The sequence below is a fragment of the Rhyacophila brunnea genome, unplaced genomic scaffold (assembly GCF_057557595.1).
Source record: "Rhyacophila brunnea isolate RB1 unplaced genomic scaffold, BYU_Rbru_1.0 scaffold_13, whole genome shotgun sequence".
In the NCBI taxonomy this organism is placed as follows: Eukaryota; Metazoa; Arthropoda; class Insecta; order Trichoptera; family Rhyacophilidae; genus Rhyacophila; species Rhyacophila brunnea.
Window position 1 is genome coordinate 26,864,194 of NW_028232785.1, and position 15,526 is coordinate 26,879,719.

Here is a 15,526-nt window from a genome sequence, read left to right on the forward strand (position 1 = left end):
TTCTTTTAATACTTTTAGCCATCTTTAAGCAGAATTGAATTAATTTTCAGTTAATTCTGTTTTGTATGGAAACTTATTTCAGAAAAATCCGTACAAAGTAAAAGACTATTATTGATTGCTAAGGGGGTGGCCCTAGCAACTAAATTATTAACATATACGTGAGTTACTATGGAAATCAAAATGACATTTCAGTATTCTATATTTGTTTTTTATTTACTTCATATCAAGTACAAGTTAGTTTGAGCATATTGAGCATAATAATTCAACAGAAAATTTAAAAACGTGGTATATAAAAAGTACTTTTTATCTTGTAATTATTATTTTTTAAATAATAACCATATGATTCCACCTATAATAAACTAACTTGTTTCTAATATCTTGCTTTTTTCTTTGGTACAGTGAACTCAAAGCCCCTGACCTTCGACGAGGTGTACAATCAGAGCTCGCCCACAAACTGCACAGTGTACTGCGGGGGACTCACCAACGGCCTCAGCGAGGACCTCATGCAGAAGACCTTCCAGCCCTTCGGCACCATCCAAGAGATCAGAGTCTTCAAGGACAAGGGATATGCGTTTGTCAGGTAAGAAAAATAAATAACATCGTGTATATTACATACTGCAGTAGCGAACGGTGGAGGTAGGCTTTTAAGATCCGACATAAATAGTGCACACTAAACTTTGTCAGTCGAACGTATTTGTTTTCATTGAACTAAGACTACAATGTGTAGATAGTGTTTTTTAGATTTTCGAATTCAATTAAGCCCGGTCTAATCCAAGCCATTTAATATAATACTGAAAAAAATATTCGTTTATGTATAAAATATCTAAAATTATGCCATTAAACCATACATAATTTTAGATATTTTATAGATAGAAGAATATTTTTTATCGATTACTAGCTGAAGTACTCGGCTTTGCACAGGGTCGCTTCGTGGTTATATTTATCTTAGATATTTAAAAAATAATAAGAGTTAATTATTTTTTAATATTAAAATATCTGTGTAATAAAATATGGCAATATGAAAATAATTCAAATAGGAGTAAAGGTCAAACAAAAGACCACTAAATTAAAATCGAATCCAAAATATGCAAACGTTATTAATGTTATTAATATGTAGTAAAAAAAAATCAAAATTGGATCGAACAAGCAAACAACAAACTTTGTATTTTATGTAATATTTTTTAGAAACCTTCGCAATCGCATGAATGGTATAGGGAGTAGGGACCATACGAATAAAAGAAGATAGAATGAAGAAGAAGAAGATGGTTGTACTAATTCAGAAACCTTTGCGGGTGTTACCACAACAACTGACGAAGGTTTCATCGCAATCGGATGAATGGTATACGAACCATACGAATAAAATAAAATAGAATGAAGAAGAAGATGATGATTTTTCTGATTCAAAAACCTTAACGAGTGTGCATACAACCACTTACCAAAATTTCATCGCAATCGGATGAATGGTATAGGAACGCATAGGGGACAGACAGAAAGACAGCAGACAGACAGGCATACAGACAGACAGACATTCATTTTTATATATAAGATATAGCCTATACTCTTTGCGCAAGTGCAAGCAATAAGTTGACAAAGTTTTATCGCAATCGGATGAACGGTATGGCATAAAATACGAACAAACATACAAACAAACAAACAAATATTGATTTTTATATTATAGATAGTTTAGAAGAGGCAAGGCATAATGAATTTAAAAAAAAAAACTAGTTAACACCATCTGTCATATTATTATGTATTCTTATTTCAACGAAAACAAATGAATGGCAACTATTTTTGTAAGATCACCCATAGCATACCTAAACGATTATTGCTTGAATTCTAATAGATTCAAGCTCTATACTATTCCATTTAAGTCATTTTTTGCGACCCGGGTTTCGCCTTTCGGCATCTTCAGGCGCCGTGTACACTTACCAAAGGTAAACACACACTGACAACGAACACTCTTAACTCTAGCTTATATAATAAATCAATACAATAAAGTAGGTAAAAACTCCATTACCTACCTATCAAGTCAAAGGTCATAAAAAATACAATAAACAAATTATGAAGAGTTGAAGTGTCAGTAAAAAACCTAATTAGTAAAAACCCTATCTTATTTATAACAATGCACTGATAGTATATTATTGTTAATAAATCGTCAAAACCTAATAATAGATCATTATTCTTTATAAACAATAAAAATACTACACTCAAAAGGTGTAAATCGTCAATTCTAAGAAAAATAATTAATGGAGTTAACTAATGAGATATTAGTCTTTAATAATACTCTTTCATGGTACCTACTTTTTATAACATTATTTAAAAAAAAAAAACTATACATATAAACTCACCTAATATAATATATAATAATTATGTATATACACACCTATACATACCTAAATCCTCATACGTACACATATAAATTTTGTGTCAACAACATCCATAATATAAATTCAAATTCCATCAAGTACCTTCAGTCGATAGTATTAATATTATTATGGTTTGGTTTAAGCAGGGTTTAATTGAATTTTGAAAATTAACCAGCACCATCTGAAAATTATATTCGTAGTTCAATGAAAACAAATTAAGTAGGGCTGAGAATGTTTAGTTTGAACTATTTATGTCGAATCTTAAAAGCCTACCTCCATCCCTTGTCACTGATATACTGTATATCCCAAAAGTTCCAGTGTTGAATGTATTAGAATTTCCCACAGCAGCACTCTGGTACAAATGTACCTGACTCATATTGTGCCCAACTGGTGTTTCTGAATGGTGAATGAAGAACTGGTGAATTGAATTAATTTTCAGGTAATTCTGTTTTGCATGGAAAGTTATTTCAGAAAAATCCGTAAAAAGTAAAAGACTATTATTGGTTGCTAACGAGGTGGTCCTAGCAACTAAATTATTAATATATACGTGCATTACTATGGAAATCAAAATGAAATGTCAAAATGACATTTCAGTATTCTATATTTTTTGTTTGTTTTTTATTTACTTCATTATCAAGTACAAGTTTGAGCATATTGAGCATAATAATTCAACAGAAAATTTAAAAACGTTGTATTAGAAAAGTTCTTTTTATCTTGTAATTATTTAATTAATTATTTTTTTTATTCAACGAATAATTCACAAGATTTAAGAATGTAACATTCTAATTTATTATTGAACAAATATAATTTTGAAAACACTTCTGAGAAAATATAATAATATAACCAATAGAAAAAACCTTTTTGAAAAAAATAATACACCCCACAGGATCAAACCTGCATCTCTCGGGTATCGCGCCCACGCACATTGACCACAATGCTAAAGGAGTCATACTTAATTACGACAAATTTTAACTAATGGATTTTAATACTCACTGAAACGTTTTCCAAATTGAGCTACTATTGGCGATCGGCTTTTGTATTTTAAATCAAAGTTGGTAATTACTTTAATAACTGACCGACGTCACGGATCACTCCAAAATTTTTGTTGTAACTTACTTGAACTTGCTAATAATTTTTAATTAACTATTTTTTTAAATCAAAGAATAATTCACAAGATTTAAGAATATCATCATTAGCCGGGGTCAATCCACTGCTGGATGAAGGCCTCCCCAAGCTTCTTCCAACTCTCTCGGTCCTGTGTCGTTCGCTGCCACGTATTTCCACCGAACTTTATCAGTTCGTCAATCCAGCGGCTTTTAGGGCGACCCTGAGGCCGTTTCGTGCCCATTGAGTACCATTGGATGACGGCATTTTTTGTCCAGTGGCCGTCCTTTCGGCGAGCAATGTGCCCCGCCCATCTCCATTTCAGCTGTTTGGCAACGTCTACTACACGCGTACTCCTGTCTGTTTCCTAACCCATTCGTTTATCTTACGGTCCTTTCGCGTGATGCCCAACATACACTTTTCCATGCCTCGCTGTGCGACTCTTAGCCTTTGGACATCTCTCGTGTTGAGGGTCCACGTCTCGCAGCCATACGTGAGTACGGGCAGCACACATTGGTTGAACACCCTACGGTTAAGACATAATGGTAGGTCATTCTTGAAGATACTATTCAGACGTCCTAAAGCACTCCGTCTCAGCGTTGTTCTGCGAGCAATTTCATCGTGCATGCTTCCGTCTATGGGCACCTGCTGTCCGAGATAGACGTAGCTGCTGACTTGCTCGAGTTGGGTGCCATTAATACAGATAATCGCAGGGTCCGAAAAGCAGTTCCTCATCACTTTTGTCTTTGAGGCATTTATCTTTAGGCCGACCGTTTGACTGACATCTCCGAGTTCTTGCATTCTACCTTGGAGATCCTTCGGGTCTATATTCTAATTATTGAACATACATAATTTTGAAAACAATTTTTTCAAAAAGATTTTTTCTATTGGTTATAATATATTTTCATATTATAAGTGTTTTCAAAAATATGTATGTTCAGTTATGTTAATATTAATTATTTTTTACGGACAAGTGTGTAATGCGGTGCAAGTGATATTTAACTAAAATTAATAATAATTGTACGTAAATTATTGTAAAACACCACAATATATGATTGCATAATAATATTATTATATAGAAGCCAAAGAAATTTAACTATAAATAGAAAGCACATTTTAAGTTATTTCTGTTATGAAAATTTGAATCAATTATTTAGTGAAAAAAATATTATTTTCTATGGTATGGAAGTATGGACGCTAAACCAAAAGATGTCACGGAGACTTGAAGCTTTCGAGATGTGGCTGTATAGACGCATCCTCAAAATTCCTCCGACTGACCGGGTGACAAATAATGTTGAAGTTCTCAATCGAATGGGGAAGGACCGAGAAGTTCTACGTAGTATAAAAACCAGGAAACTACAGTACCTCGGCCACATTATGAGAGGACAAAAGTACAGCGTTCTCCAACTTGTCATTCAAGGAAAGATCAATGGGAAGCGTAGCAGAGGACGGCGCCGCATTTCGTGGCTTAAGAACCTCCGTGATTGGTACGAGTGCAGCTCCACTGAACTGTTCCAGGTAGCAGACGACAAAGATAAGATCGCGTTGATGGTGGCTGACAACCGCTAGGGGACGGCACAATAAGAAGAAGATTTAGTAAACACGTCATGAAGTAATAGGGATGGCAATACCGGTATTTCAACACCGGTATTCCAGTACTTATCAATTCCGAAATACCGGTTTTAAAAATCCAAAATAATGGAATTTTCGGTATTAAAAAACCACACTTATTTACCTTTTTGAAAATGAATTTAATGTTATTACAACGTTTTTATTAGGTCGCATTCTTATTTGTCCGGTGGTTGTTTGTCCGGTACAAATCTTGCAATCAATTTTTAACTCACTTCCCGACTAGCTAGACATTTGAAACTTTTAGAATATATCAGAACTCGATGTCAATGCATTTTTTTAATACTTTTGGCCATCTTTAAGTAGAATTAAATTCATTTTCAGTAAATTCTGTTTTGTATGAAAAGTTATTTCGGAAGAAATCCGTAATCCAATCCACTATTATTGCTTGCTATGATATTATTAATATACAGTGCGTTATTATGGAAATCAATATGAGTGTCAAAATGACATTTCAGTATTATTTCTATCAAATACAATTTCTTTGATCGTTTAAGCTAGTCAAGTCATGTTTATATGATTCAACAGAAAATTTAAAGACGTTGCATATAAAAAGTTCTTTTTATCTTGTATTTTTTTTTCATTACTATGTACTGTATTGTGTATCAAATTGAGTATATTATAAGTTATATGCTGCTAAAAAATGTAAATAATATTATATTGACTGAATCCAACAGAAGTGAAATAATAATAAAACAAAATTCATCAAATATACCTATTTATAAAATTATCGCGATAAATTATTAATATAATATTATTTCGAAATAGAAAACATCCGTGACAAATGTTCAATTATTATTCTTAAGTAATAAAACTATCGATGACTGTACAAACGTTGAATTGAAGAAGCTTTTCCTGCAGCCGCACTTATTTACACGTAAGGCGTAGTCTTTACCTACCAGAGACACCTAGCGGAAAAATAGCTCAAGCTTTCAATTTGAGACATTTTTTTGATAATTTACAATTTCAACACGTAATACGGTGGATTAAGACCGAGTATGGTGCGTGGCTCACGATTGTACTCAGTCAAAACCAAATGCCGCTTATTCGACGCTTGCATTCTACGGTAGCGAATCATGGCATCTTACAAAGGCTCAGAGCAACCGTATACTAAGCTTCGAAAACAAATGTTTGCGACGAATACTGGGTGTGCGGTGGTATGACTTTAGGAGCAACGAGGAGATAAGAGAACGCACCAAGCAGCTTCTCATCACGCTGAAAGTGAAGAGGCGACGTTGGACCTGGATCGGCCACGTGCTGCGGATGCCAGAAGAGAACTTCAACCTGGCTTGCCTGTTCTTCAAGCCGACCGGATTCCGGCGTCCTGGAAGGCTGCTAAATTAATACAATCTACAGAGTGTATACGGCGGAGCTACAATAATGCTGGTTTGACCTGGAACGAAGCAAGAAGACTGGCGGGTGACAGGGATTCTTGGAGGCGTCGTGTGGTGTCCATATGCTCCAGTTAAGGGGCGGATATGGCAAAAGAATGGTGCGTGGCGGGTTTTGGTTTGGAGGCATTAACTTTATCCATTGTACGTAGTGTAAATTGACAATTAGTAATAACACCATGTATTAATTAATTTTTGGCATTGGCCAATTTTGACGCATTTGAAAAATTTGCTGCGTCATTTGGAGGATGGAATAATTCCGATCCCTCCTTAGATTCATCACTTTCAACTCCTGACTCCTCTGTTTCGGCAGAGTTTCAGTACACGGGTACACAGGACACGTCTTCATGTCATTAAAGATAAATGACGGCAGATCAAGTCCAGATTCTTTTTATTTTCTAAAACTCTTTCTTTAAGCACTAAGGTGCATGGTTGCTACATCAGTCCGGTGCAGCATCGCTTCGGGACAAGGAAGTGTGAAACTAAAACCTTTTCATTCTGACACATTTATAACGTCATGGAAGACGGCCGTGCACAAACCGCGGCCTCATATACGTGCCGGGTGGAGATGGGGAAACTCAAATCATTGTATTAATTAATAAATATGTATCTGAAAACATTAAAAAGAAAAATATTTTTTATTAAACTTACAATTTAAATTTTTTTTATAAAATGTGAATTTGTTAAAGGGTCCCATTTTATTATAACATATTATTTTTTGGGCATATTTAAAATTAAAATTTAGTTTAATAAGTTTTCTATGCTGTCCCTAAAAGATTTTTGACAAATTCATAGTTTAGTTCGAAGCAGACTTGAGAGTGGGTCTATTGTTTGGGCACCGCACCAGTTGAAGTATGGCCTTATGGTGGAGAGGGTACAGAAGAAATTCTTGAGACTCCTTTACTTGAGGTTGTATGGATACTATCCGTGGCTTTATCCAACTGACTTTCTCTTAGGCATGCTTACATACTGCAGTCTGCAATTTAGAAGAAATCTTTATTTAGCTACGTATTTTTTTCGACTTATGCAAGGTATAAATGAGAATTCTGCCATTCTGGGCAGTGTTGACCTGTATGTCCCTGATAACTATCTTAGAAATAGAGACCATCAGTTGTTTATTCTCCCAAGGTGCAGAACCAACCTGCCACTGGTAATGCCAATTGGGAGAGTGATAACTATGTTCAACGAAATTGCTTCGGGTGTTGATATATTCCACCTACGTGAGAATGAGTTTAGGTGGATGTTGTTTTATAAATTCTTAAAATAGGGTCTGCTTAACTCATCCGGTGTACTTCCTTGTACCTATCTAATTCATCTACTGATATATCTCTTTTTTTTATGTAATACTGTTGTATTTATATTATATCTTTGTTTCTAAATGTCATGTTGTGAACGTCTTAAACTTATAATTTGTAATGTCCACAATATGTTAAAAAAATAAATGAATGTAATTGAAAAAAAAAATGAATTGAATTAAATGAATTGAATTGAATTATTATTTTTTATATTTATATTAAAAAAACATCGATTTTTATAAAAAATATAAATGGGTATAACTTGAAATCCTTTTTATTTATGTCCCTGGGGACTTTTATTAGAAAGTCTCGGTCTCTTCTTCGTCATATCGAGATTTAAATAGCTACAATGTGTCGCTCCAGAAGATGGTGAAGGCAACACCATTTTCCTCGGCTTGTAGGATCTCGACGAAATTGCAGCTTACTAGACAAGCCTTGCATGAAAAAAGGTGATCCATGCTTTGCATTTCACCGCACTCCGCATGGTTCTCAGCCTGTTTAGGGCTTTCCATGTACGGTACCCGAGACTGGCTTCGGGTGGAATTTGCTCTGCTGGCTTTACCCAATATTCGAGATCCTCAGAGGCTAGGTCCACCTCCCATGTGGATAGTCTATCTCTTCTTTGGGTGGGACGGTCAAAGGTATAGTTGTCTACCTTTCAAAAAGCTTCTTATGGATTTTAGCCTTGTTTTGTACATTTGATACCCATGCATGACGTGTCGCGGGTCCCTCTCTTGGGCTGCCTTTTCAACTCGAGCTGCAGATTCGCGTCGGATTGGGGGGGGGGGGGGCTTTTCCTGAAAGCACGCAAACTTTGGTGACAGGCATAGGTTTCAAGTACCCCATCACGATCCGGCAGGTTTCGTTGAGCGCAGGGTCTACATGTCTCAGTAAACTCAGGTAATACACACTTGAGTGCATGGCGACCTAAATCTTGAGCATCTGCTCATGAGACATTCCCCAGCGGGCGTTTACAATTCCTAATGATTCACACCGAACGTATTTCCACGTGATCGCTCGATTAAGACCGAGTGTGGTGCGCGGTGGATTGGTTTGTAAAGAACTATTAGGTAGTATGGTCTTTGGTCTATTTATTTTAATTTTAATAAATTACCTCTAGCTATAATGAAAAATTAACTAGGTTGATTTTTGAAGTTATACTTCTTCTGGCGCGTTTGGGAAATCTGATTTTTTGGCGTGTGACATGTAACACATAATTAATTTTTTCACACGACAAAATCGCACTCGATTGGATTTGAACCACCGATTGTTCGGTTATCAGCCGAACGCACTACCTTTACGCCACAGTATGATACTGCAATCATGACGATTATACAGTATAATATTATAGTTTAGAATTGTTTCGTTGCCTAGGCAGCGAATTTATTACTGTCGGCCATTTGCAATTATTACTTTCGTAAACAAACGAATAAACGTCAGACTGACAGTTGGTACTTTAAAAATAAAAACAACGAGAAACCATTATATAATTTACTAATATAAGTTAAGGTGTATATAAATAAACCAACGGCGTTCTAATAAGCGGTCCTTTTTCTTGAGTATGTAATTTAACAAGATAATTAAGAGTTAGTCAAAGAACCTAGTTTATCACAAGTTTTGTTTTTTTTTTGTTACGCCAAAGAAGTATAACATCTAACGCGCGTACATAAGTACACACACCGATTTTTTTTATGAGTTAATCTAGGTAGGTACCCATTATTGAATCCGCTGTGTTCTCAGCGGTTGAATTATTATTTTTATTCATTTCTATCGTTGTCGATCTACGTACTCTATTGCCACGCCGGCCTCACCCCCTTGCAAATATTGACACAGTTGTCCCAACAGTATGGAGGGAGCCGATATTAAAACACCGAGAGTCATTTCGCTATTTGAACAAAGAAACTTTCTGTCTCTTAATTAATACAGTCGCTTTGCAAATGTATGCTCATATTAAATTTAAATTTAATATATTTTATTTATTCGGTGACTGGCTGTTCAAATTTAATTTTATCAATATTAATTTTGTTACGTAAAATTTAATACAAAGAATTTGAAGAAAACCAACTGTATATAAATCAGCGTTGCCAAACCTTTTTGAACGTGCTAAAAAAACTAAATTCAGTTTAAAAATGAGTGGCGAGTATGGGCATCAGGATTAAATTAATATTAATAGACAACAGCAATCATAATATCGTGGGATGGCTACCAACAGTTGGTAAGTCGATATATAAATGTGTATGCAGGGAACACAGAATTAACGGGAACTGAAATACCTAACGGGTGTGGACTAACAGGCAACCGATCTCGAGTGTGGAAGATTATGGGATACACTTAAACACGTGTCAAGAATACATCATTCTAAACGTGTTCTTCGTTCTGACAACTGCTCTTGGTTTATGCGGTGACGCCTATTCAATATCGGTGTATTTAAAGGTTGCAACACACATTATTGATTGCATGTCTATAATCGCTGTGTGTTTCATTTTCGTAGGACACTCACACATTTAAAACCCTCCTTCAAAATGTAGAGTATTGGGGTATAAGTCTAAATTATATTTATTAATTTGTTCTATGATAGTTCTATATAAGTACCTATTTAAAAACTAACCTCAAATAGGACATTGTTTTATAAGTTATTAAGATAGGTTCTGCTTAGTTCACTGCGTGTACTTCCATGACGTAACATAAATATTTTACTAACGTCCCGATTAGCTAGACATTTGAAGCTTTTAGAATATATTATCAGAACACGATGCCAATGCATTCTTTTAATACTTTTAGCGATCTTTAAGCATAATTGAATTCATTTTCAGTTAATTCTGTTTTGTATGGAAAGTTATTTCAGAAAAATCCGTATAAGTAAAAGACTATTATTGGTTGCTAAAGGGGTGGTCGTAGCAACTAAATTATTAATATATACGTGCGTTACTATGGAAATCAATATGAAATGTCAAAATTACATTTCAGTATTCTATATTTCTTCAGTATTTCTATCAAGTAAGTACAAATTTTTTTGATCGTTTAAGCTAGTCAAGTCAAGTTTATATGATTAAATAGAAAATTTAAAAACGTTGTACATAAAAAAATCTTTTTATCTTGTAATTATTTATTATCATGTTGTAAACGCTTTGAATTTATAATTTATAATGTTCATTTTTGTAAAATAAATAAATTTAAAACAGTCAGGCCGTGATACAAAAATGTAAACTTCGATGGTAGTGCTAGTTATTACTGATATTTCGAATGCAATATAGCGAACTGTTTTTAGAAAGCGATTGTAGCAAATTGAAATAAATGATTATAATTTGAACGTCATATGCAATCGAAAATCTTCATTAAATCTTACCGCATTGTCATAATCAACATCATCAGCATCAGCCTGAATCCATTCACTGCTTGATGAAGGTCTCTTCAAGCTGATTCCACTTCTCTCGGTCCTGTGAGTTGCTTTGCCACGTACTTTTGCAGAACTTAACCATTTAATTGATCCAGCGCCATTTAGGTCTACCTTGCGAACGTTTTGTACCTCTTTGGTACCAATGGATGATTAAATTTCTCCAAAAATTGTCTCTTCTTCTAGATATGTAACCAGCGTTATTACATCGCAAACCATTGTCTCTTTCCTTATCCAATCATTCCGATTATTGTCCTTTCTCGTATGCCCAGCATGCGCCTCTCCATACCATGTTTTACTTTAAGTTTCAGGGTCTCTCTTTTACTGAGGGTTGTTATCGCATTGTATTAGAATATAATCAATAACTATCACTACCATCGCAATTAAGTGCCAGCCTTAATTATAAATTTTAATTCAGGTAGATATTAGGAATAATAGGAGAGTTTTTAATTTATTATACCACGCATTCATCGGGAATCAGACGTATTGTAGGTTCGCTTTGTAATCCGACTCAAGTGGAAATCAGTAGAATCTCTTGATAGAATAATACTATTTAGTTTGTGTTTATTTACTAATTTTATTTTGACTAAAGCTATATGCTTATAATATATCTATCAATGAAGATAATAATATCTTCAGGTAGATTGTAAATTTATTACCTATCTAATCTACGATTTGAACAAGGGTTTATTAACAAAAATAAACAGTTGTGTTTTTTTGCTTCAAAAAATAGAAGAAGAAGAGGAAAAAATAGCAAAAATACTGGCTGTGAATGAACAGGGCTTATTCGTTTTAATTAGTTAGGTAATTGAGAAAATAATTTTAAAACAATATTGCCTCAGGAGTATTATTTCATTTTAATTTTAGGAAAAATGAGACACAATGAAAATGATTATGTTAACACAGGCTTTTCATTGCCTTGAGGTATAGGTACGCATTCACGTAGGTACTTGTTTTACTTTGATTTAAAAATTCACTACCAGACGGAGCATATTGCTACAGCAATAAGAACGGATAGACCACAATATTATAGTACATAGTGCAAAGATCGAAAACCACGTCAAAAGTTGCATTTTACGTTTTTTAGTTTTTATACTTATATTACAACGTTTTTATTAGCTCGTATTCTTATTTGTCCAGTAGTTGTTTGTCCGGTACAAATCTTGCAATCGATTTTAACTAACTTCCCGACTAGCTAGACATTTGTAACGTTTAGAATATATCAGAGCATGATGCCAATGCATTCTTTTTATACTTTTAGCCATCTTTAAGTAGAATTGAATTCATTTTCAGCTAATTCTGTTTTGTATGAAAAGTTATTTCGGAAGAAATTTAATCCGTAATCCAATCCACTATGATTGGTTGCTAAGGGGGTGATCCTAGCAACTAAATTATTAATATATACCCGCGTTACTATGGAAATCAAAATGACATTTCAGTATTCTATATTTGTTTTTTTGTTTGTTTATTTTTTATTTACTTCATATCAAGAACAAGTTTGAGCATATTGAGCATAATAATTCTACAGAAAATTTAAAAACGTTGTATATAAAAAGTTCTTTTTATCTTTTAATTATTATATTATATTATTTAGTTGCTTATACGTGGTGTAAATGATAACTCTGCTATTCTTAGTGGTATTGACTTGTGTGCCACTGATAAAATAAATGTCTTAGAAACCGAGAGCATCAGTTGTTTGTTCTCCCAAGGTGCAGAACTAACCTGCCATTGGCGATGCGAATTGGGAGGGCTATAACAAATCGTCTCTGTTCTGGCAGAACACACTAACTGGAGAATACTAGTTTTGAGTAATTTGACTTTGAAGTTGTTAAAATGTTTGAAATGGTCTATCATGTGAGTTTATTAAGTAATCGTAAAAAGGATGACTTTAAAATAAAGACTGTTTATTTATTAAGAAGGTTTCCAGACGGTAGTGTTTGAAATAAGGAACATTTTGGTATAACTAACTCGATATGTCATTTTTTCGAATTAGTGTCTTCTGCCAGAACAGTGACGAAAAATTCAACAAGTTCAACCAAATCGCTTCAGATGTTGATATATTTCACTTACGTGAGGATGAGTATAGATGGGTAGTGTTTTATAAATTCTTAAGCTGGGTCCACTTAGCTCATTCGATGTGCTTCCATGCTTTATAATTTTTGTACCTTTTACTTTACTTTTCATACTGTTTTTGCGATACTGTATAATATACATATTCATTTCTTCTTTACACTGTTTAATACTATGTCATTTTGTGAACATCTTAAATTTATAATTTGTAAGTAATTAAAGTAATAAACGGTACATTACATCTACTATTAGGTAAGACGTACAAACAATCAATAACATTATAAAACACTGCTGACACCATTTTTAAATAAGTAATATATAATATATTCTTCTGCTTCGTTTACTTCTTACCTACTTCACTCTGCCACGCCCCAACATTGGGGAATAGAGCAATCTGTCTTTATAGCGCTTGCGATGTCTAGTCAATAGGCCGCGCCATATATGGATCTCTTTTCGAAGTTATGCCTGCTATATCAGTATAAAGTAGGTAAGCACATGGAAATACACAGGTAAACCAGTTGCTTATGATTTTGTATTTATTTTTTTCAGATTCTCAACAAAGGAGAGTGCCACACACGCCATTGTGGCAGTCCACAACGCTGACATCAACGGACAGGCCGTGAAGTGCTCGTGGGGGAAGGAATCTGGTGACCCCAACAACGCGCAAACTCAAGGACAGGTGAGAAAAAATATATCAAATAAAAACCCTTCTCCTCTTGATATCAGACGCTGGCCCCGTCATAAAGATATTCAATAGCGAAGGGTGGAGGTAGGCTGTAAAGATCCGCCATAAATAGTACACATTATACTTTGTCAATAATATTACGTATTTGTTTTCATAGAAATAAGACTACAATTTACAGATAATGTTGGTTAGTTTTAAAAATTCAATTAATCTCTACGACAACCAAGCCATAATAGATAATAGTTAACAAATACTCGTCGATCTATAAAATATCTAAAATTATGAAAACAAATCGTACATAACTTTGGATATTTTATAGATTAAATAATATTTTTTATCTATTACCTACGGTTTGGGCATCACATCACGGTCATCACGGGAGATGGCATTTTGGAGAAAGAGCTCGCTATCCGAATGGGAATGGCTGAAGCAACATTCAACTCGATGCGGAATGTCTGGGACTCACGATTGTACTCTTTCAAAACCAAATGCCGCCTATTCGACGCTTGCATTCTGACAGTGCTGCTTTACGGCAGCGAATCATGGCACCTTACAAAGGCTCAGAGCAACCGTATACTCAGCTTCGAAAACAGACGTTTGCAACGAATACTGGGCGTGCAGTGGTATGACTTTAGGAGCAACGAAGAGATAAGAGAACGCACCTAGCAGCCTCTCATCACGCCGAAAGAGGCGACGTTGGACCTGGCTCGGCCACGTGCTGCGCATGCCTGAAGAGAACCTCAATCTGACTTGCCTGTTCTTAAAGCCGACCGGATTCCGGCGTCCTGGAAGGCCGCTAAATACTATCTACAGAGTATATACGGCGAAAGTGCGGGATGCTGGTTTGACCTGGTACGAAGCAAGAAGACTGGCGAGCGACAGGGATTCTTGGAGGCGCCGCGTGGTGTCCATATGCCGCAATTAAGGGGCGGATATGGCCAAAGAAGAAGAAGAAGACGGTTTGGACAGGGCTTAATGAATTTAAAAAAAAAACAACCAACAATATGTGTAATCTGTATTCTTAATCCAACGAAAACAAATAAGTATGAATGAAAATTGTGAACAATTTTGTTGTATCGCTTTAAATATACCAAAACTATTATGGTTTGGTTAGGCAGGGCTTAATTATTTTTTTAAAACTAACCAACACCATCTGTAAATTGTAGTCTTAGTTCAATAAAAAGAAATACGTGTGACTAACAAAGTTTAATATTATGCACTATTTATGGCTGATCCTAACAGCCTACCTCCGCCCTTCACCACTGAGATATTTGCTAAACAACATTATATATGCATGTTTTTAGCAACTCTTGCGTAGTCGACTTTCATAGTAAGTCAGATGCGTGTCCGGAAATTTGTACTTACCTATACAGTATCATAGTTCACTGTGCGATAGAGCGGAAATAGGTGGCCGGATAACCTGAAGAGACTGATGGTTTTGGATAACCTCCAGGGAAGGTAAAGCAGAGGAAGAGCGTCGGAGCAACCAAGCGAGGGAGCTGACTGAGGACAGCCTTCACTCTGCCCTGAGAGAAGCGGTTACATGTACGTATGCAGTTTATCGTGCGCCGCAGTACGTGAAACGTATAGCA

The 15,526-nt window shown here is 35.0% G+C and overlaps 1 protein-coding gene across 1 annotated transcript in view; it reads left to right on the forward strand.

The window, feature by feature from the left end:
- Nucleotides 1–15,526, forward strand: part of LOC147077100 (uncharacterized) — a 335,612-nt gene that overhangs the window by 292,712 nt on the left and 27,374 nt on the right. The window contains exons 8-9 of the mRNA XM_085940721.1: nucleotides 400–580; nucleotides 13,799–13,928. Coding sequence (XP_085796847.1) covers nucleotides 400–580; nucleotides 13,799–13,928 — 311 coding nt within the window. The remainder of the gene's footprint in view (nucleotides 1–399; nucleotides 581–13,798; nucleotides 13,929–15,526) is intronic.